General features: G+C 42.2%; 1 protein-coding gene across 3 annotated transcripts in view; it reads right to left on the bottom strand.

Moving 5' to 3' along the window:
- Positions 1-3,670: 3,670 nt before the first annotated feature.
- LOC142010184 (GDNF-inducible zinc finger protein 1-like) overlaps positions 3,671-20,850 on the bottom strand; it is a 33,229-nt gene continuing 16,049 nt past the window's right edge. For 2 of the 3 annotated variants that reach the window (XM_074988452.1, XM_074988453.1), the window contains exons 2-7: positions 18,080-19,393; positions 12,903-13,826; positions 9,883-9,977; positions 8,211-8,378; positions 6,704-6,861; positions 3,671-4,818 (exon numbers count right to left, since the gene is read on the bottom strand). In XM_074988452.1, coding sequence (XP_074844553.1) covers positions 4,576-4,818; positions 6,704-6,861; positions 8,211-8,378; positions 9,883-9,977; positions 12,903-13,826; positions 18,080-19,393 — 2,902 coding nt within the window. In that variant the 3' untranslated portion in view covers positions 3,671-4,575. Of the gene's footprint in view, positions 4,819-6,703; positions 6,862-8,210; positions 8,379-8,542; positions 8,729-9,882; positions 9,978-12,902; positions 13,827-18,079; positions 19,394-20,850 lie in introns of those variants that run through there. The other variant, XM_074988454.1, reaches the window with a different exon arrangement.

The raw sequence follows: 20,850 nt of genomic DNA, 5'->3' as shown, positions 1-20,850 counted from the left end.
GCACCGGTCAGGTCCCGAGGGAGTGCGACTAGAGTGGTTCAATGTGTATCAGTAGCAGTCATCACTCTCCACATTGGCCAATCATTAGATGCACATATTTTACCCAGGGGTTTCCAGCTATTTGCTGACAGCTGAGGAATGTTACAGTCCAGGAAGCCTGAGTTCTACACTCTGTTCTGAGAGAAATGTCCTTGAGGAGTTACAAACTCCTAGCTCCCACTTAACTCCTCATTCTAGTGCTAGTGCCCATCCTCTTCCTGGCTCCATATCCCTGCCCCAAACACCTCCTTTCTGGCTGATCCGAGCTAGGCTTCTTGTATCTTCTCATCAGTAGGTGGGCGTAAACAGGGAGTGCATTTAGAGCAGAGGAGAGGCTGTTACTCTGCTCTCTGTTCCAGCATGCAGTGCCACAACTGCCCTTGGCTGCTGCAAAGAGCAGTGGGAGGAAAAGTCCTGCTCAGCTTCTGCATCCCTGAGCTTAACTATGTGCAGTGCAGATACATCTTGAAGAATTTAGCTACTGAAGCCTAACAAATCTCTTCTGAACATGTATGAACTGAGATTCCCAGCAACTTATAACATGGCCAAATTTTGACCAATTTTTGATCAGATGACAAAAGTTAAACTCCGATATCAATGGGATTCTTTTGGTTAAATTTCAAATTCCTGCTCCAAAGCATAAAGATGATAGAGTTCCTCAAACACAATAGCTTCAATATTTTTAAAAACATGCACAAAAATAACTTATTTTTCCCTAATCTCGTTCTGAGAAATGGGTGCACCATTTTTGCTGACGTTTACCAAACATAAACAAACAAACGTGTATGGCAGACACTCATCAACGACAATTTCAGCTCAAATTACTATTACACAACTGAAAACTGCATCTTACAATCGAAGTCTCAGCTAACTTCAACTGTATGGATGCTATCTTGATCACTTACAATTTAGGGCTCTACATAAAATTGGCTGCATTTTTCCCAAGCTAATAAATACTCAAAGCCCCTATTAACTGCAGTGGAGATTACAGGTACTCAGTACACCTGGTTATCAGGCTACTTTAATTTAGGAGCAGTACTTCATGAAACATAAGCTGTCTTGTCCAGGCAACTATCAGTCATAACCAGGCTTTACATTGCAGTTCACTCAAACTCAATAACAGAATTGTCAACTTAGCCCATTCACCCCATTTCTCAGCTAGCAAAACATGTTTACTCACCTGAGCACAAGATCAGAACTTAATGCTATGCTGCCAGACAACGCTGTGCTCTCTGCAAGAGCATAGGCAGAGATTCCCATCTGCAGAAGCAGTAGGCGCTCCCTGCATTAACACAAGCGCTTACCCAGGATGTGAAGAACAGTCGGAGAAGCCGGGAAGGATGGGGTGAGGGAAAGAGCCAAGAACTCGCAGAGCTGCAGACACAAAATAATAACATCACAGGCACAGGCTGATGTCTTCTTTCCTCCAGCAAGTGTCCTCACTTACCAGTTAGGTGGGCCCACTGAACAGCAAAAGTTGAGAGCAGCGGCTGAATCAATTTATTCAATGAGCTCAGGAAGATCACAACAGATCCAGGTGCTATCCTAGGGCACAGAGGGAGCTGTAGCATTTCAATTTCTGCTACTCATCTTAGATCCAGGGAAAGAGGGAACATCTCTGCTCAGAAGACAGTGTATGTGTGACTGGAGGGAGGTGGCAGAGAAACAGAGGTAGGGTTGTTTTATCACACAGGAGTAGGAAGGTTCACATTTTAATCCTTTTCTGCATATTGTTTTCATACCATTCCTCATCTCTTGAGCTGTATCTCCAGGTGACAGGAACAATTAAAGGAGTATTGCTATATTGACCTTCCCAGAAGTCTGAACGCATTTCTGTTTTATTTTGTATTTATATGTAGGCAACACAGAGCTACATTCTCAGAACTTGCAAAACGTCCGAGCATGAACAAAACTGCATTGTCTGCTAGTTCAAACTGCACAAAACACACCACACAAACAATCCTGATCTCATAAGTTTGAGAGCTCCCTTCACTGAGGTAGTTCTCTGCATTAAAAACATGGAATTTTCCATGGAGCAGAGCGCTCATTCTAAACAGCAGTCTTCAAGTTTCTGGTGCTGTGCTTTTTTCACATATAAGGTTATGAATGATGCCCTCCACATTAAAGAGACAAGGTGCTTCTGCAAAGTTTCCTAACCTATCATCATCACTTATGACCCCTTGAGGTCAATTTTTTTCACAGGTTTTATTTTTATGGGTCCTTTGGTGACTGAGGTGTCCAATGCTTGAGCTGCAGGCTCATTGACAGACATCGCCGGTGGTGTTGGAAATCAGGGATGGGCTCCGATTGCTGAGTGACATCTGTCCTTTCTTTTCTGGTGTTTCTCTGTGACCAGGGCAAGGCGATTTTCCTCAACCATGGATGTTCCTTCCTTCCAAGGCTTTGCCAATTATCCCCGTCCTGGACTACTGTCTCCCAGTGTGTTGGTGCAACATCTCTTGATGTTTGTCCGGAGGATGTTTTTTAAAGCATTTATTTTGGCCTCCCCATTTGGTGTTTGGCATAATGAATGGTTCAAATAGGAGAGGCAGACCCCACAGAGAATGGGTAGATTGGTGCGGAGCTAGTCTACAGAAACTAAGCCACTCCACACTGGACAGGGAAAGATGGAAGGAAATAGTGAGAGAGGCATCAGATACCAATGTGCGCTGAGCCCATGGTTGTTGTTGATGCTGCTGCTGCTGCTGCTGCTGATTTCCATTCTCCTTTGGTGAGCTAGGCATACAGCAATTGTTTTGGCATCAGGCACGTGCACACTGTGCCTGTTTCTACACAGGCCACTTCCTTTGGAAGTGGCATGCTAATACACGGAGCGAAAAATGCTAATGAGGTGTGGATGCAAATTTCCCTTGCCTCATTAGCATAGCGTCACATGATTTGGAGTCTGGAAGACCGTTGTTCCAGACTCCAAAATGCCATGTAGAAGCGCAGCCTCGGGGGGCACTTCCAGAAGGATATGCTTCTTCCGGAGGCCCCTTCTTCCCAAAAATTTTCAGGAAGAAGTGACCTCCGGAAGAAGGACTTCCTTCCAGAAGCCCACTCAGGGCCGCGCTTCTACACGGCGGTTTGGAATCCGGAAGAACAGTCTTCTGGACTCCAAATCACATGACATTATGCTAATGAGGCATGGGGAATTTGCATCCACGCCTCATTAGCATCTTTCGCTCCATGTATTAGCATGCCACTGCCGAAGGAGGTGGCCTGTGTAGAAACGGCCTGTGTGTGCTCCACCTCAGCTGGTGCTAGATAGTCAGGGCCCCAATACTGAAGATGTTGGCCTCTGTGAAGACTCTGATGTTCCTAATCTATGGCTGCAGAGGGCGTGATACCCACACACCCCTTCAGGCACTAGCTACTGAGGTTAATGAGACCTAAGTGTGTGCACACACGCTTTAGTAAATCAGGGTCAACAGTCATTATTTACCCTATCAAACTGTTTCCACCTCAAAAAGCAAGAAAACTCAAAACCTCCCCTCCCCCAGCTGCACATGCATTTAATAAAAAATAAGCATGTTAATGCAACATGAGATTTTAGAACATATGACCTATTTAATCCCTAGTGCAATTCCATTGGTTTTGGAATTACATCAACAATTAATCTGGCCCATAATCAGGCAATTCAAAGACATTATTTCCAGTGCAACCTTCAAGTCCCTGCATCTAACACAACATTAACAAATTTAATTAACATTATTTTAGTAATACAAAATACTTAATGTGTGCAGATGTTCTCTGTATTACTACTGGTCTTGAAAACAGATCTCTGAATGCCCCCGGCTTTGGTACATTTAAAATCTCAATAATAATATTACATGCAGTGTTATGACTTCTAAAACTGAGCCCATATCTCACAGCTCATTATTATTTATTATACATATGGACCCAATTAAGTGTCCCATCACTTAAGAAATATTTTTGAAATTTATTTTATAGTATACAAAAATATATATGTAGGCATTAAAACCAAATATCACAGTACCAAGACAAAATTAAATGTTGAAAGCTGGGAAACTGTATATACTACTGATTTATCATAGAAGAGCTACATTCTACTTGGTTTTTACCATTTTCACAGCAAATATTTTAACATTTTTGTATTGATCAAGAAAGTTAAAACTACTTTACAATAAAGTATATACAAATAAATTAGATGCAGCATAGATTATTATTTTGTGGATTGCTCTAAACATAATCCAGTATCTTTATAACAAAGATAATTTAAAAGAATACTATTCTGCATGTGTATGTATATGCAAATGCACACAAATATATATACTTAATTTAATGGGTATTTTAATGAGTGATATATACAAGATACTTAAAAAAATAAAACTCTATATACAAGTCTAACACCTAATTGGTGTAAATAGTTTACCGTAATAAGATAAAAGACTGCCATGTAACATGTGTCAACCATAGAAAGTATCTCACATAGCTATACCGAGTGCAGGTTTGAAGGCTTTAATTCATAGTCTGTTGAGAGATTTTATAGTTTTCTGGCTAGAGCAGTAAGAGTTACAAGTATACAAGGGAGGGATCAGTGTCTTGAGAGTTATCAGTAGGTGGTCTCTGTTCCGCTTTTTTCACGCCAGTGTTTTCAGGTTTATAAAGTTTACCTTGGTCAACTGACCAAATTTCAGGTGCTAAGTTGTCACCCTTGCAGACATCTGATAAGTTTTCTATTTTGGACCAATTATGATCTTTTTTGGTAGTAAGATCAATTAAAAAACTTCTCCAGTGAGCATTCCGGTCATGGATCTAGATGGGAGAAAAACACAAAGATGAGAGAGGAAAGAAAAGTTTCTGAACAATAACTTAAAAAGGTTGGAAAAATGTACTTTTATTTTCCCAAGTCAAAATGGAATACGGTTGATTTTAATATTCTGATGGTGCAATGGGATGGGCAAAGGGGTTAGCGGGACTCTGAAATGTAAAACTTATTATTTCTGACTCTGACCTGTTTACTGTTCCGGTTACATTGTCAGGACACAGAATGCGACTCGGAGATAACTGGTGAATGCTAGACTTGAACAAGGGTAACTGAGAAAGTCCTGACTTTCCTCCCGCAAAAAAGTCACTCCAAGGACCTAAATGGCATCCTACTGACCTTGCTTGCAGTCCAATTTATCTCATCAAGCTGCATGTCCTATCAACACTCAGAGAATGCATCTGAAGTTACAAGAAACGGTAAGACGCAGTATCTACAGCCTGAGGGCTAAGCCACTTCCCACAGCATTTGCGATCAGTGCCCTGCAACCTGACCCAAATCCAATGAAACCTGATTATAAGTGCTGGGTGGAAAAACAACTGGATTGTCCACAGCTGAGTTTTGCTCTTCTGCTGCCACCTCGCTGCTCTGCGCGTACTACAGTCACAGAGTGAGTGTGCCAGCCCCTCATTCCACAGGGCACACTGCATGATGTGGGGTGGTACGCAGCAGACCACACAGCTGCCAGTGCACACAGTTGTCACTGAACCAGCCCCACAGGCAGGAGGTGCTGGTGGGGCTGATTCAGATTTCCAAGAGGGGTCAGTTCAGATCTCAGGTTGGAGGGGCTTGGATCTGGCTCAGGTCTTGGTTGGGCCTAGAACTTAGGCCTAAGTAAGACCTCTAATTGTGATTTTAAAAACCCTCCATCTATAGCAGCAGCATCTTTACAGCAGTGAGGCTCTGGTCTTTCCTCATATTTCAGTGCCTGAATGATCAGATTTTTGCTGTTTAAAACTAACTGGATTTGAAGTGACCAGTTTGGCTGTCAGGCCTGTGAATTTGTATGTCATTGGAGCAAGCATTTCTCTTCCTGAGTCTTAACAGCTCAGAAATACTTCTTTAGATTGCCAACTCCTTGAGGCAGGGACTTTGTTCTGTATTTACCACAAGATGGCTCTAATCCCTGGGGGCATTTAGGTGCTACAATAGTATAAATAGTAAATAACAGGGTTGTCAATTAATCACAGTTAAATTAACTGGCAAAACAAGCAGTATGTAGGGGCATACAAACGTTTAGCATACCTGGCACATAAATACCTTGTAACACTGACTACTACAACGCCATGCAAATGTCTGTTCTCACTTTCAGGCAGCTTTGTAAATAAGAAGCGCACAGCATAGGACTGAGTGGACCTGTAGACCCCAAAGCTTTACACTTGTTTTGTTTCTGAGTGTAGTTATATAATTAAAAAAAAATTCTACATTTGCAAGTTGCACTTTCATGATAAAGAGACTGCACTACAGTACTTGTCTGAGGTGAACTGAAAAATACTATTTCTTTTACCTCTTTACAGTGCAAATATTTATAATTTGAAATAATATAAAGTGAGCACTGTACACTTTCTATTCTGTGTGATTAAAACTGCAATTAATCAAGACTTTTTTTTAAATCTCACAGTTAATTGCAATTATTTTTGTAACCATTTGACAGCCCTAATAAATAATATGAAAAACCTGATCAAGCTGTAAATTAGCACCTATGTCCTTTTCCTCATGATAACTGGGATTGTTTTTTCATAAGGAATGAAAACTGAAGCATCAACTCTAATCCCTAGTAAATTTTAAAAACAAGCACCTGAAGAAATACGGTTCACTACCCCTTCACCCCCATACTAGATTAATTGTTGCAAAGGCAGCACAGAAGCAACATACCAACACGTGTCTCCGTAAGGTGGACATGTCCGTGAAGGTCCTCTCACAAGCCCTGCACTTGTATGGCTTTTCACCAGTGTGAATACGCTGGTGACGCCGGAGAGCTCCTTGCTGAGTAAATGTTTTTCCACATTGTTCGCAGAAATAAGGACGAGTTTCTGCAAACAAACAAAACCCACAAAAGCCAAAGGTCAGTCCTTGAGGGCCTGATCCTAAAGACACACTCACACATGCTTAACTTTACTTACGTGAGCCATGCTAGATTATAGCACATACACCACAGCCCTGGCACCTACAATCACGTGATGGCTATTTCTAGCCCTCCTGGTTGTAAAGAAAAGCTGGAAATGTGACCCAAGTGTGCTCAATCCTGTAGGTTCTGAATGAGTCTGCAGAGGGATATGCAACAGCCAGTAGAACCAGGGAGGTAGCTACTTGGCCTTATGCTCCATACCAAAGCAGATCAGGTCCTTCTTCAGAGGGCTGAGTTACCTACGGAGGTGGTGGAATCTCCATCCCTTGGGGGTTTTTAAGTCCTGGCTGAGGTGTTTTAGTTGTGGTTGGTCCTGATTTGGGCAGGGGGCTGGACTTGATGATCTCCTGAGGTCCCTTCCAGCTCTAGGATTCTAGGGTGCCACCCTCCTACTGCTGCTGTCACCAGTCTACACTGTGCTGGTGTGATGGCTGCAGATAATAGGCCTGTTGGGAAGAGAGAGGAGTGTCCAGAGCTCTGGATTGCTCTAGTCAGGCTTTGCAAATAAGTTAAGAAAGTGCCTAAGTGTTTGCAGGATAAACATCTCCTGGAAAATAATTTCCAAATGAGTCAAATTGCATGTGGCCCAACATGTCTAATGACTGTAAACACAGGGGCCGTGTCTACACGAGGCAAAAATTTCGAAATGGCCACGCAAATGGCCATTTTGAAGTTTACTAATGAAGTGCTGAAATACATATTCAGCGCCTCATTAGCACGCGGGCGGCCGCGGCACTTCAAAATTGACATGGCTCGCCGCCACACGGCTCGTCCAGACAGGGCTCCTTTTCAAAAGGACCCCACCTACTTCGAAGTCCCCTTATTCCTATGAACAGATAGGAATAAGGGGACTTCGAAGTAGCCGGGGTCCATTCGAAAAGGAGCCCCGACTGGACGAGCCACGCGGCGGAGCGCCACGTCAATTTCAAAGTGCCGCGGCTGCCCGCATGCTAATGAGGCGCTGAATATGTATTTAAGCGCTTCATTAGTAAACTTCAAAATGGCCATTTGTATGGCCATTCCGAAGTTTTTGGCTGGTGTAGACGTAGCCAGTATGAACTATTTTTGTAATGAACAAAACCAAAGTATGAACTCTGGTTCTGAATCACTCCCTGTCTCACTACCCTTACACAGTGCATCAAAAAGACTTTTGAATTAAAGGCTAACACCCCTTTTGAAAGTGATTTTTGGATCCAAACTTCCACCGGTATCTACCCATATACTACCAAAACCAAGATCACTTTGCTTTGTTACCTGCATGAACATTACTGTGTTGGGCTAACGAGGCTCTCAGTCCAAACGTTTTGCCACAAACATCACATTTATAGGGCTTGGCTCCCATGTGGCATCGCTTATGGCACTTCAAGTATTCATTGGTGGCAAAATGTTTTCCACACACATCACACTTAAAGAGACGCTCCCCTGTTTTAAAAAAAGAAAAAAAGATATTCTGAACTCTCTTACCTGTTACCTCCTTAACCTCTTCCAGGCCAAGTCTGATTTTTTCACCTGTGCTTACCCACCCATTCCCTTTGACACAGTCGAAAATTCCGTCCTTCTGGACTACCTGTAGTCTTTTGATTTCCATGAGTCTGTACTCTCCTAGTTCTCAGCTGCCCCTCCAACATGCTTTATCGTCATCCCTCAGGGCTGTCTCTGCTTTTGCCTCTTCATCCTTTTCTTATGTGACCTCATTAAGAACTGAAGAATGGCCATACTGTGTCAGACCAATGGTCAATATATCCTGTCTTGACAATAGCCAATGACAGGTGCTTCAGAAGGAATGAACAGAACAAGTAATCACCAAGACATCCACTCCCAACTTCTAGCAAACAGACTAGGAACACTTAAGAGCAGGATGTTGCATCCCCGCCCATCCTGGTTAACAATTGTCGATGTAAAAATCCTCCATACATATATCTAGTTCTTTGTTTAAATCCTGTTATTGTTTGGCCTTCACAACATCCTCCAGCGAAGAGTTCCACAGGTTGACTATAAGCCCTTATGTTTGCTTTAAACCTGCTGCCTATTAATTTCAGTGGGTGATCCCTAAATCTTGTGTTATGTGAAAGAGTAAATAACACTTGTGTATTCACTTTCTTCACACTATTCAAGATTTTATCAACCTCTATCATAGCCCTCTGTAATCTTCTCTTTCCCAACTTGAAAAGTCACGGTCTTTTTAATTTTTCCTTATACAGAAGTTGTTCCATATCCCTAATCATTCTGTGTTTGATATATCATTCATTTATATAGACTGAGGCATTATGGTATTTTCGGACTTGTTAGCTATCCCTTTTCTAATGGTTCCGAACATTGTTAGCTTTTTTGATGGCTGCAGAACGCTGAGCAGATGTTTTCAGAGAACTACCCACATGACTCCAAAGTTTCTTTCTTGAGTGGTAACAGCTAATTTAGACTCCATCCTTTGTATAGCTAGTTGGCATTACGTTATCTAGTGCACATTACTTTGCACTTATCAGCATAGAATCTCATTTGCTGTTTTGTTGCCTAATCACCCCCTTTTGTGAGATCCCTTTTCAACTCTTCACGGTCTATGCTGGACTAAACTATTTACTCACTGACCACAGTTGCCATTTCTATGCTGATAGCTCCAAAAATCCACTTCTCTATCCCTATCTCTTTCTTCAGTGTTGCCTCTCAGACAGCAGTTCTAATGTCTACCTAGCCAACTACCCACATGGTCCTCATCAGCTGATTATGTCCCAAGAGTTAAAAATACAAAGTGCACTCGCCTTTCCCCAGCTATTTCCTGTTGCCAAGAGGTTTAGGAATTTTGGGGACTTTTTCTTACCAGGATACCATGCAGACATCTTCTACTCAACATGACCAAATAAAGGGGTGAGAAGGGGACAGGGAAGTGAACAGCCCTTAGTAAATCTGTCCCACACAACTTAATTCCTACCTGTATGTGTCCTCTTGTGGCCATTTAGTTTGCCTTTGTCAGCAAAGCCTGCCCCACAATCCTCACAAATATATGGCTTTTCTCCTGTATGCGACCTATAGGTGGTGAAACACACATAGGTATTGAGCAAAGATAGATAGGCAGTGCTTAATTTGTCATGAAAGAAGGGCCAGAGCTCAAGCAACCAGGTACCAGGACTAAGCAATTGTTATTTACTTTCATAAATAAGTGTTCCCAGGTTATGAAATGCCAAACCTACAGATTGGATAGGGGATTTTACAAAACCATTTCCTCGCCACATTAATTTCCTGTACTGTGGATGTTATGGTCCTGGAGAGTTTGCTTAGATTTGCTAAGCAATGAAACTGAAAGTTTGCATGCATACAGCACCACAGGTTCATAAAGGCTTCAAATATCAGAAGGGTAGCCGGGTTAGTCTGGATCTGGGCACCGAGGGGTCCTGTGGCACCTTATAGACTAACAGAAATGTATGAGCATAAGCTTTCGTGGGCAAAGACCCACTTCGTCAGATGCAGGGACCTTATGCTCATACATTTCTGAAAGGCTTCAAAGTGTACTGTTGCAGTGAATGACCTAATCTGATGCTTGGGATTTTGCACGCTCAGAGTGTTTCTGGAATGGCCCAGAGAATCCTTGGCAGAGACATTCATGCACCTAACGTGGAGATTTATTAATCTGAAGGCACTCAGCTGACAGACCAGTTGAGGACCTTTCCCTTATAGGAAGCATGTAAGATTTGCCTCAGGCTGTTCCTTTTTCTCCCTTCTCACCTCAACGACAGCATAAGTTTTACAACTCAGTGACCAAAAGGATAACAACCTGTTCAAATAACTACACTACTGCCCCTTATTGTCTGCTAGATGATATACCAGAGTGAAGAAGCCAATATCCTGTTCCTCTGAGATGCTCCCAAGATAGTTAATTCCTTGTGTGAATGTATGTATGCTCTTGCTACAATTCAGCCAGGAACTGACAGAGGAATGAGTTATCTCAGAGAAAAGGGCAGCTGGCCTAACTTAACAGGTGAATGAGGCAAAGGAGAGAGAATAACAGTGAAAGCAGACAGAGAAGAAATGACCTGAATGAGCTCAGTGTGGCTCAAAGACTTGTTTCTAACCCAAACAGAAGTTGGTCTAATAAAATGCCATCTCACCTGCCTTTCCTCCTAATGTCCCGGGGCCAACCCAGCTACATCTATGCTGCAACCAAGGCTTGGTCCTAAGGCATTTACACAAAACACTTCTTTAGTTTATCATTCAGATTGTTTGTCCCTGCCTTTGGAACATAAAAAAAAAAAACCAAAGAAAGAAACAAACAAACAAAAAAACAACCACTGGAGTGTAGCAAGTACTGATGATTTTACTGTTTATAAGTACGGCAAACATACTGGGCCAGATACCCCACTGGCACTGCTCAAAACTACCTGAGTTATCTTGGGTCCCATTTACAAGTTTATTTTTTCCCCGCTCTGGCTCTGGAAAGACTTGTCTCTGAAAGGTACTTCTGAAGACACAAACAATCGAGACTGTTGCTGCTTTGGTAGTGGTCCTTGATGAGTGTCTGCCATGCACATGGTTATTTATTTATTTTTGGTAAACTTCAGCAAAAATGGTACACCCATTTTTCAGAACAAGATTAGGGAAAAATAAGTTACATTTGTGCATGTGTTAAAAATTATTAGAATTATTATTTTAAAGAGTGAGGTTTTGAAGGGAAAACCTTGTGAGATATGTTTCAGAATATACACTTAGAATCTGATTTTAAACGGGATAATAAAGGACATTCTGGGTGCATCTACACTTGCATTCCTCTTTCAAAAGAGGCATGCAAATGAGGGAAACTGAAAATGCCAATGAGGTGCAGATGTACATATCTGGCACCTCATTTGCATATTCTTCTTTGGAAAGAAGAGCAGTGTAGACACTGCTCTTTCGAAAGTAAACCCCATCTTCGAAAGAATCTTTCTTCCTATTAAAAAAGGGAAGAAGGATTCTTTCGAAGATGGGGGTTTACTTTTGAAAGAGCAGTGTCTACACTGCTTTTTTTCTTTCCAAAGAAGCTCTTTTGAAAGAGGAATATGCAAATGAGGTGCCAGATATGTAAATCTGCACCTCATTTGCATTTTCAATGGCCCTCATTTGCATGCCTCTTTCGAAAGAGGAATGCAAGCGTAGATGCACCCTCTGAGACAAACATCCCAGTGTATATTAGCAGAGCTCTACCGGAGATATATATATATACACACACACATACACTTAATGAAGTACCAAAGAACTCACAATTTTCTTAATGTGTTTCTTCTCAACACTTCCTTGAGGTAGGGCAGTGCTATTATCCCCATTTTACAGGCAGGGGACGGAGACACAGAGATGCTACCTGCCATACCCAAGATCACAAAAACTGTGTGGCAGAGAAGGGGATTGAACCTGGATCTCCTAAATCTGAGACTAGGGCACCAGCCATTGGGTAGTCCTTCCTCTCATAAAAACAATGAGAAGTCCTGTGGCACCTTATAGACTAACAGACTTTTTGGAGCATAAGCTTTCATGGGCAAAGACCAACTTGGTCAGATGCCCATGAAAGCTTATACTCCAAAAATTAGTCTATAAGGTGCCATGGTTATTTTTGTGGATACAGACCAGCACAGCTACCCCTCTGATACCTTCCTCTCATGCCATCTTTTACATGAGCTGAGAATCTGGCTGTATCTTATTTGGCTGTAATCCAGACATGCCTGCCTATGTAGGAAGGGTACTGCTATGTTTTAAGTCTTTCCTAAGGGTGACCATTGAGCACCCAGGTGTAGACAAGCAACTTTACAGAAAAACTAAAGTTTGTTAACCTTTGACATTACAGGTCAAAAATAAATCCCAGCCTTTCGCTATGACATGGATTCTGCAGAAAAATGCCTTGGAGGCAGTGGGTCATACATGAAAAGGCATTGTGGGGCAGGGTGCATGCAGGGTTCAGCAGAGGGAGAAGCGGTTCTGTAGGCTGACCTGGTATGGATCTTAAGCTGTGATGGCTGGGCAAATTTTGCATGACAGATGCTACATTCATAGGGTTTCTCCCCAGTGTGTGTTCGCATGTGAAATACCAGAGCAGTTCGGGAGCTCAAGATCTTCCCACAGACTGAACACAGTGGACGCTTCACTCTTCCTTCATGTTTCCGCATGTAATGAGTCCTTACGTCTCTCTTTCTTTTAAACGTAGCGTTGCAGAGGGTGCAGGCAAACTGCCTTTCTTCTGTATGGACACATGCTTTGTGCTCTTTCCAGCTGTTGTAGCTAGCAAATGACTTGGTGCAGATATCACACTGATAGACTTTACCAGGCAAGGACTGATGGATGTCTTTGCAATGATCCACATATTTTTTCCGGGATACAAACTGTTGATCGCATTTATCACATGTTATAACATAGGCAGACTTCTTCGTTATGCTGGTTTTAGTCACCTTCTTCATCTTAAAGTCTTCATCCAATTCGTTTTCTTCAGCATCTTTATCATTAGAAGAGTCATCGTCATCATCTGTACAAACCTCCTTGTTATCTTTACCATCCTCAGCTTCAGAATAAACCGTATCACAATCTCCCTCCTCGTCTCCTTTCACATTTGTTTCTTCATCCTCATCCCCATCTTCATTTTCATCTTCTCTGTCAGCTTCCATTTCCTCACATTGCCTCCTCCTTTCTTCCCCTTCGTTGCTGCAGTCCACTTGTGCATTCAGTGAGCTCTCTCGTTCTTCCTCATTGTCTGTGGCTTCCTTGCTCCTGGCACGGTTTTGCAACCCATCGGATGCCGAATCCCACGTTTCTTTATTAACAGGTGTTTCACAATATGTTGCATCTGGTCTATCTGCAGGTGGAACTACTGTCCAGTAGACTGGCGTAAGCTTCCTGTCCTGCCCAGATTCATGTATTTTTCTGTTAAAAACAGAATACAATGATAGTGGCATTAAAAACCTGGGTTTATCAACATGCACACTTGAAGCAACAGTGTTTCTCATTCATTTCACTGTTTCCTTTCACAAACTAGTAGAAAATCTGAGCAAGGAAGTGCTGCACAAAGGTGAAACCAGATAATTCACAACAACTAAAGTGTCTTATACTTGCAGTTCAAGCGTTACTTAAACTGATGGGTATTCTTGCTTTCACAACTAGCAGCATATATTACACCGTGGGACTGGCAAAAGTTTCAACCAGCAGGTCATCAGGAATGAACTCCAAAACAAACTTGTATGTTACCTGATTAATATCACGGGAGCCTGTAAATGCAGTCTAACAAATGGGTTCTTACAAATACAGCTTGTTTTAAATACCGATCATCTTCCTTTATTTCTAATTAGATTAAAATCAATAAATACTAAATAGTATGTTTTAAATATCTACTTGATTTCACCTCTAGTACCAACTTAAATAAATACATTGTATTTGCCACACTTGACCATGAAACACTTAAAATGTGTGTGATTCTTTAACACTGTTTCATTTTAACTAACTCTAGGCCATATTTGATTTCCCCACAAGGTGAGGGTACCATTCAGCACTGGATACATGGAAGAAATTCCCAATGTTTTCACATAGGATGTGAGCACAGGAAGATGCGTAAGAGAACAGACCTGAGATTCATCACTTCAGCATAAATTTGAGTTCCTTATCACAAAACAGCAAGTGTGGGCAAGATGTGACAACAGAACATGGGGCTGTGTATCTTTCAAAAACAACAGATGCATTGGGAAATGCCCACACAACAGAATATGTGAAAGAACTTCCAGTGAAAGCTGTAACAAACTGTAAACAAAAACTCAACTCTCCCATGTGCAGTTTTGTCACAGATAATGCTGCAAGCATGGCAAAGATTAGAAGATACTTAGAATAAGAAAAGGAAGTCTGCTCCTTAATAACAAATGGCTGCAGTGCCCATTTAATACATCTTATAGCCAAGGGCCCATGTGTGTCTTCTACCCAAGAAAAAAATAAAATTTTGTTGAAGTTGCAAAATACTGCAGTAACAACCATTTCATTTCAACTTCACTGAAGAGAATGGGAGGAGCCAAACAACTGGCCTTCCAAATGTTTGATGGAATTTTGTGGTTGATTGTTTTAAACATTTTTATTAAGAATTGGCCTAGCTACATACAACTTTGTGAAGAGAGTGGAGATGGAAAAGGAATGTAGAGGATATGCTCAGTATACTGAGGTCTGTCTCCATCGCCTTAAACAAACTTCAGAGAAATTGCTGCCACACGGCTGATGCTGTTGAAATTTGGAAATCACTTCAAGCTACAGTGATGAAAGAAATCCCTCGCCAGAAAGTTAAACTACAGGCTATAAAGAAGCAAATGATCAAGCTCTAGCTCCACATCGTTCTCTTGCTGGTTTGAGCACTGGCCTGTTAATCCCAGGGTTGTGCGTTCAATCCTTAAGGGAGCCATTTAGGGATGTGGGGCAAATAGATTTAAAAAAAAAGGGAGGGGGCAGAGGGGAATTGTGCTTAGTCCTGCCAAGAGGGCAGGGGACTGGACTCAATGACCTCCCGAGGTCCCTTCCAGCTCTATGAGATGTGCATCTCCATATATTTTATCTCCTATAGCTGAGTGATTTGAGTACTGGCCTGCTAAACCTAGGGTGGTGAGCTCAATCCTTGAGGGAGCCATTTAGCAATCTGGAACAGATAGGTTTGGGGGGAAAAAAAGGGCAGCGGGGGTTGGTTCTTGGGTCTGCCAAAAGGGCAGAGTACTGGATTTAATGAGCAGCCAGGTCCCTTCCAGCTCTAGGAGATGTGCAGCTCCATATATATTATATATAACATTCTCAACCCCAACTATAAAGGTAGAGGCCTGACTTCTGAAGAAGATGCTGCTGCCATGACAAAGGCACCTCAAAATCACTCCTCAGTTACGCAGGTCACAATAAATTTCAGAGCTGGTGTGAAAACATTTAATTGGTACTTATTTACTGATGTTTTGAACAACTCACTCCCCTGCAGACAGGCAAGGAGGGAGTGAGGTCCACCTCCTTGCCCCTGGAAGATGGGGTGCCAGCTCCATGCTCCTGGAAGGGATGGAGCTAACAGCGCAAGTGGCAGGGCCTAGGGCAGTCAGCCCTTAGCACTGCTTGGATCACAGCACCAGGCCCCCTCCTCTGCTCAGAGTTGCGCAGAGCAGTGCAGTGGCGCTGCCACGGTGCTTCAAAGGGGCCCAGAGATCTAGCTGCAACCACCACCTAAGTAGCAGCGGTGGTGGCCGGAGCTCTGGGCTCCTTTGAAATGACGGACCCTGGGACAACTGCCTTCCCCCATCAGTGGGCCCCATCCTCTGAATTGGTGGGAATCATTAGCCAGGTATGTGCAGAGTTCCTTCAGTTGTTAAGCCAACTTCTCACAGCAGGAACTTCCTCTGACAGCACAAAGAGAATATTGTCATTGTCTGGTGACACTGTCATCGACCACAGGTTGAACCTCTCTAAATCGGAACTCTCTCGTTTAGCAAACTCCATAATTCGGCATCATTTTAGTTAGCCAGATGACCACTTATCATGGGTGTGGCCAACCTTCCTCTGGTCACATAAAGTTTGTTCCCAGCCACCAGTCCTGATTCTTAGTGTTCTGTGCTGTTATTTAGCTGAAATTTACCTCTAAATGTCTTCTAAGAGTCCAGTAAGCAGTGGAAGTGTTGGTAATTTTCTAGACACTACTGACCTCCTGTGATCCACCAAATTCTCTTGTTTGGCACCAGTCAGGTTCCAAAGGTGCCAGATAAGAGAGGTTCAACCTATATTCACACAGATGTAAAAATTGACTGGGAGTCGAAAAAGCAGGAAAACGTGTATTTCTGTTTCCGTCTATGATTCAAAATGATAGTGAGTGTGGGGAAGATGAGAGCTAGCTGTAAAAGTTTTAAGGACACTGCACAGTTTGTGTTCTGAGGATATGTGACATTTAATAAAATGTGAAAGTTAAAAAAAAAAAAGTTTAAGGACCACTGTCACCCAGCAACTCAGGAAACTGCTCTATAGCAAATGTGAAACATTTATGTCTAACATTTAAGATTTAGTTTAATAAAATATACGTGCTATTGTGTTCGGTTGTGTGATTTAGTTCTTACCATTCCTAATGTACTCCTGCTGCATCTGAAGCTTGACACAGGTAATGAGTATTATGTACTGTTTCCTAAATTAACAAAAATCAAGTTATCTAAAAAAAATTACACAAAGTATACCTCACATTGTAAAATGCTGTACTGAGCTGTAAATTAACATGCTATAGGCTCTGTCTAAATTGCCAAGAACTGTTGGCAAAAGTTACGCAAGCCGCGCAACGAATTTGCATACCTCCTGCTGACAGTTCTGTCCCAAGAGACTTTCCCAACATTTGGCCTGTCCACATGGGGCCAAATGTTGGGAAGACCCCCTCTGCTGACACCTCTTCTTCTTCATGGAATGAGGATTACTGGGATGTTGGCAGAGGGCTCCTGGCCTGGCAGACTTCTGTCAGGAGACCACTAGGCTCCCAACAGAAACCTGGAATCTAGACATAGCCTTAGTGATAACCTTAGTGTACCATTGCATAAGAAACATGTGAAGAAGTATCCGTGGGCAACTTTATTTAAATGAGTAATTTTCCTTGGTGATTTAAATCACCTCAATTTAAATCAATCCATCCTGCTGCCAGCCCTCCGGCGTATGCACAGACTTGGTTGAAAACCACTCTTCCATTCTACTCAGCACTGATAAGACTTCAACCAGAGTTCTGTGCCCATTTCTGAGCACCACAATTTGGGAAAGATTTCAAAATGATTGAAAAAAACAGATTTGCAATCACTCAGTTAGCCAGGTCCTTATGAAAGCACCATTTCCTTTCTCATTTTTAACATAGCCCAGTTCTTCCATGCTGATATCTGAAACCCAAAGGTTGAGACGTTCCAAGCCACTAAAGCAGATTTAGCTGCCTAACTGTCATTAACTTCAATGGGAAATGTGCATTTTAATCCCCTGGATGGCTTTGAAAATGTCAACCCAACACTATCGCAAACTGGTACTATCCTGACCGAGAGTCCACCGTACTCAATAGAACAAGTTTTTCCTTCACAGGGCCCAAAGTACTTGTGCTCTGAAGCAATAACAATCTTGAAAATATCCCTCTCCCAATGCCCAGACACACACAGGAAATGCTGTACCTTACATGGGTATTGTAAGCAGACCTCTGAGCAAAGCTGGCTGGGCAGCGTTCACATTTATAGGGCTTCTCTCCAGTGTGGGTTCGAATGTGAACTGTGAGGCCGCATTTGGAGCTAATCACTTTTTTGCAGTACGGACATGCCTGGGGGTTCCTTTTCTTTTCATGCACCCGCCGGATGTGGTCACTGATGTCCTTCCGGCGCTTGAACTTCTTGTCACAAAACACACAAGGGAAGTGCCGCTCATCATTGTGAACTGTGAGGCGGTGCTGCCTCAGGTTCTGGTGATTTGAAAAGAGCTGGTTGCATGTATTGCAGCGGTACTTGAGGACGATGGTGATGTCATGTTCTAGGTCCATGTGCGACTGATAGTGTTTGGTGAAACTGAACGACTGGTGACACTTCTCGCACGTGTACAACTGGGGCAAGACTTTTGAAACACTGCGAGGAGATTTTCTGCGTTTGGCTTTGCTGGGGAGCTCAGAAATTAAACTATTTTCATCCTCCTCCTGGCCAGGAAGCATGTTTTTAATCACTACACGGGCTTGCTTTGAGTCTGACCGACTTAGGGCACAATTATTTGTCTTATTTTCCTCTGGGCTGACTGTATCCATGGCAATCATCTCACCTGTCTCTATTTTGCTACATTTGCCTGACTTTGCCATTTCGGCTTTTGACTCTGGAAGATCTGACCTGCTTTTATGGTGATTTGTAGGCTGACCATCAACAATCTTGTAGTTTGGCAGCAATTTTCTGTGTTTCTGGCTGTCCCAAACTTTCCTCTTCACGGGCATCATCCTGATTTGGGAAGAATTATTCGCCTCATTGTCTTCTGCTTGCTGGACATGAGCCCACTGGGACCCACCATTTTCACGTACCTGACCTTTCAAATGGACACTCAAATCTAGCCCTTCCCCACCCTCTGCCTTCATTTCTTCACAAATGTCCAGCAAATCCTTGCACTCAAGTCTCTCAGCTACCTCCTTCATCCGATGCAACTTTTCTGCATCAATCTCTACCTCTGCAGTGTAGACGAATTCCAGAAAGGAGGTGAATTCTTCTGTGTAAATGTCCTGCAGCGTCACGGTACAATTCTTAGTGTCCAACATCTCGTCATGAAGAAAGAGCCCTTTAAAATAATTGCTTGAAGCAGCCAAGACAGCCTTGTGAACCAGAAACTCCTCCTGGATGCCTAGATGTTCTGTGTGGACAGTCACGTCACAGAGGTGGCCAAACTGATAAAGCGAATGGAGTGCGCTCAGGAGATTTGTAGCAGCCACTTTGGATTTTATTAGAATTTTCTTTTTCTCCATCCTGCCAGAAAAAAGCAAGAGAGTTTGTTACAGCACATCTCATCCCCTGACACCAACCACCTTCACATCCATCTTTACTGCAAAGTAGGACAGAACACTCACTCTTGCTAGTGATTGAGAGACTCTCTGGAGCTTGCTCTCTTTAGGGTATGTCTACACAGCAGCCTTATTTCAAAATAAGCTATTCTGGAAGAGCTATTCCAGAATGGTTATTTCAAAATAATGCAGCTACACACAAAATGCATTTCAAAATAGCACGTAGCTATTTTCAGAATACAGTGTCTACACAAAATACAGCCTATTTTGAAACAGAGCCATTGGACCTACTATGGCCTATGTCAAAATAGGCACTATTTTCTGTCCTTGTAGAATGAGGTTTACGTATTTCGAAATAAGCCAACCGCTATTTTGAAATTATTTCAAAATAGTGGTTGCATTGTGTTGATGCTAGGATAGTTATTTCAAAATAATAGCTCTTATTTTGAAATAACTTTGCTGTGTAGGCCAACTCTTACTTTCTAATTCACAAAGCTCGACATACACTATAAAACTATCAAAGCTACTGCCGTTACCAAATGTACTTTGTTAATTTATTGTGACAGGCTTCATCTGAATTAGGATATTCCTTCCTTGTAAATATTCTGGAGCACATTTAACAAAAATAATTAAGTGTTAGTAATATAAGACACAGGAACTAAATTATATGACTCCTGTAAGTATAGATCCCAAAACACTGTACTCAGGAGGTCAAGAATCATTATCCCCATTTTACAGATAGAGAAACTGAGGCCTGGAGGGGGAAGTGATTTGCTGACGTGCATCTATCAATTTGAGAATTGAGTCCCAATCCAGTGTTTTACTCAGTAGGCCATGCTACTTGCAAGACAGCAATGGGTGGTTAAATCTTTGTTGAGCAGCGAGTCAAGCAGATTTTGAATGAGCATAATCAGGTTTGCAGATTAAGGCTGTGAGTTTGTGAGCTTCTATTGTTCACAACACTTGCACTGTATGGACATTACTCAGAAAAATATATAGCGTATGCAAGGAAACAAAGACACAGAACTGGTTTAAAATTTTGGAAATGTTGCCAATAGTTTGAAAAAAACCTCAAGGCCTTCTTGCTGGTTTTCATTCAGCCCAAAGGGATCGAAATATTTTTTATGAAAATTTCCAAACTTTTAAAACAAAATCTGCATTTTTAGAGTACATTTCTGGTTGAAAAATTAACTTCCCAAATGCAAAACTACAAACCAAATGATTCACTGCTGTCTTCCTAAGTCTGCAGGGAGCCTGACACAATGATTTGGAGATGTGAACAAACTTCTTTGCTCCAATTCATCTCAAAGTTAACTTGAGAGAATAATGGTGACACATCAAAAGTGAATGTTGCCTAATCACTGATCATTTTATCGTATGGCATGTGGAAAAGAGTAGACGTGAGGCCAATGGAAAGGAACT

This window comes from Carettochelys insculpta, chromosome 3, assembly GCF_033958435.1.
Source record: "Carettochelys insculpta isolate YL-2023 chromosome 3, ASM3395843v1, whole genome shotgun sequence".
Classification (NCBI taxonomy): Eukaryota; Metazoa; Chordata; order Testudines; family Carettochelyidae; genus Carettochelys; species Carettochelys insculpta.
Note: the sequence above shows the minus strand (reverse complement) of the source record. Positions and strands in the feature narration are given on the sequence as shown.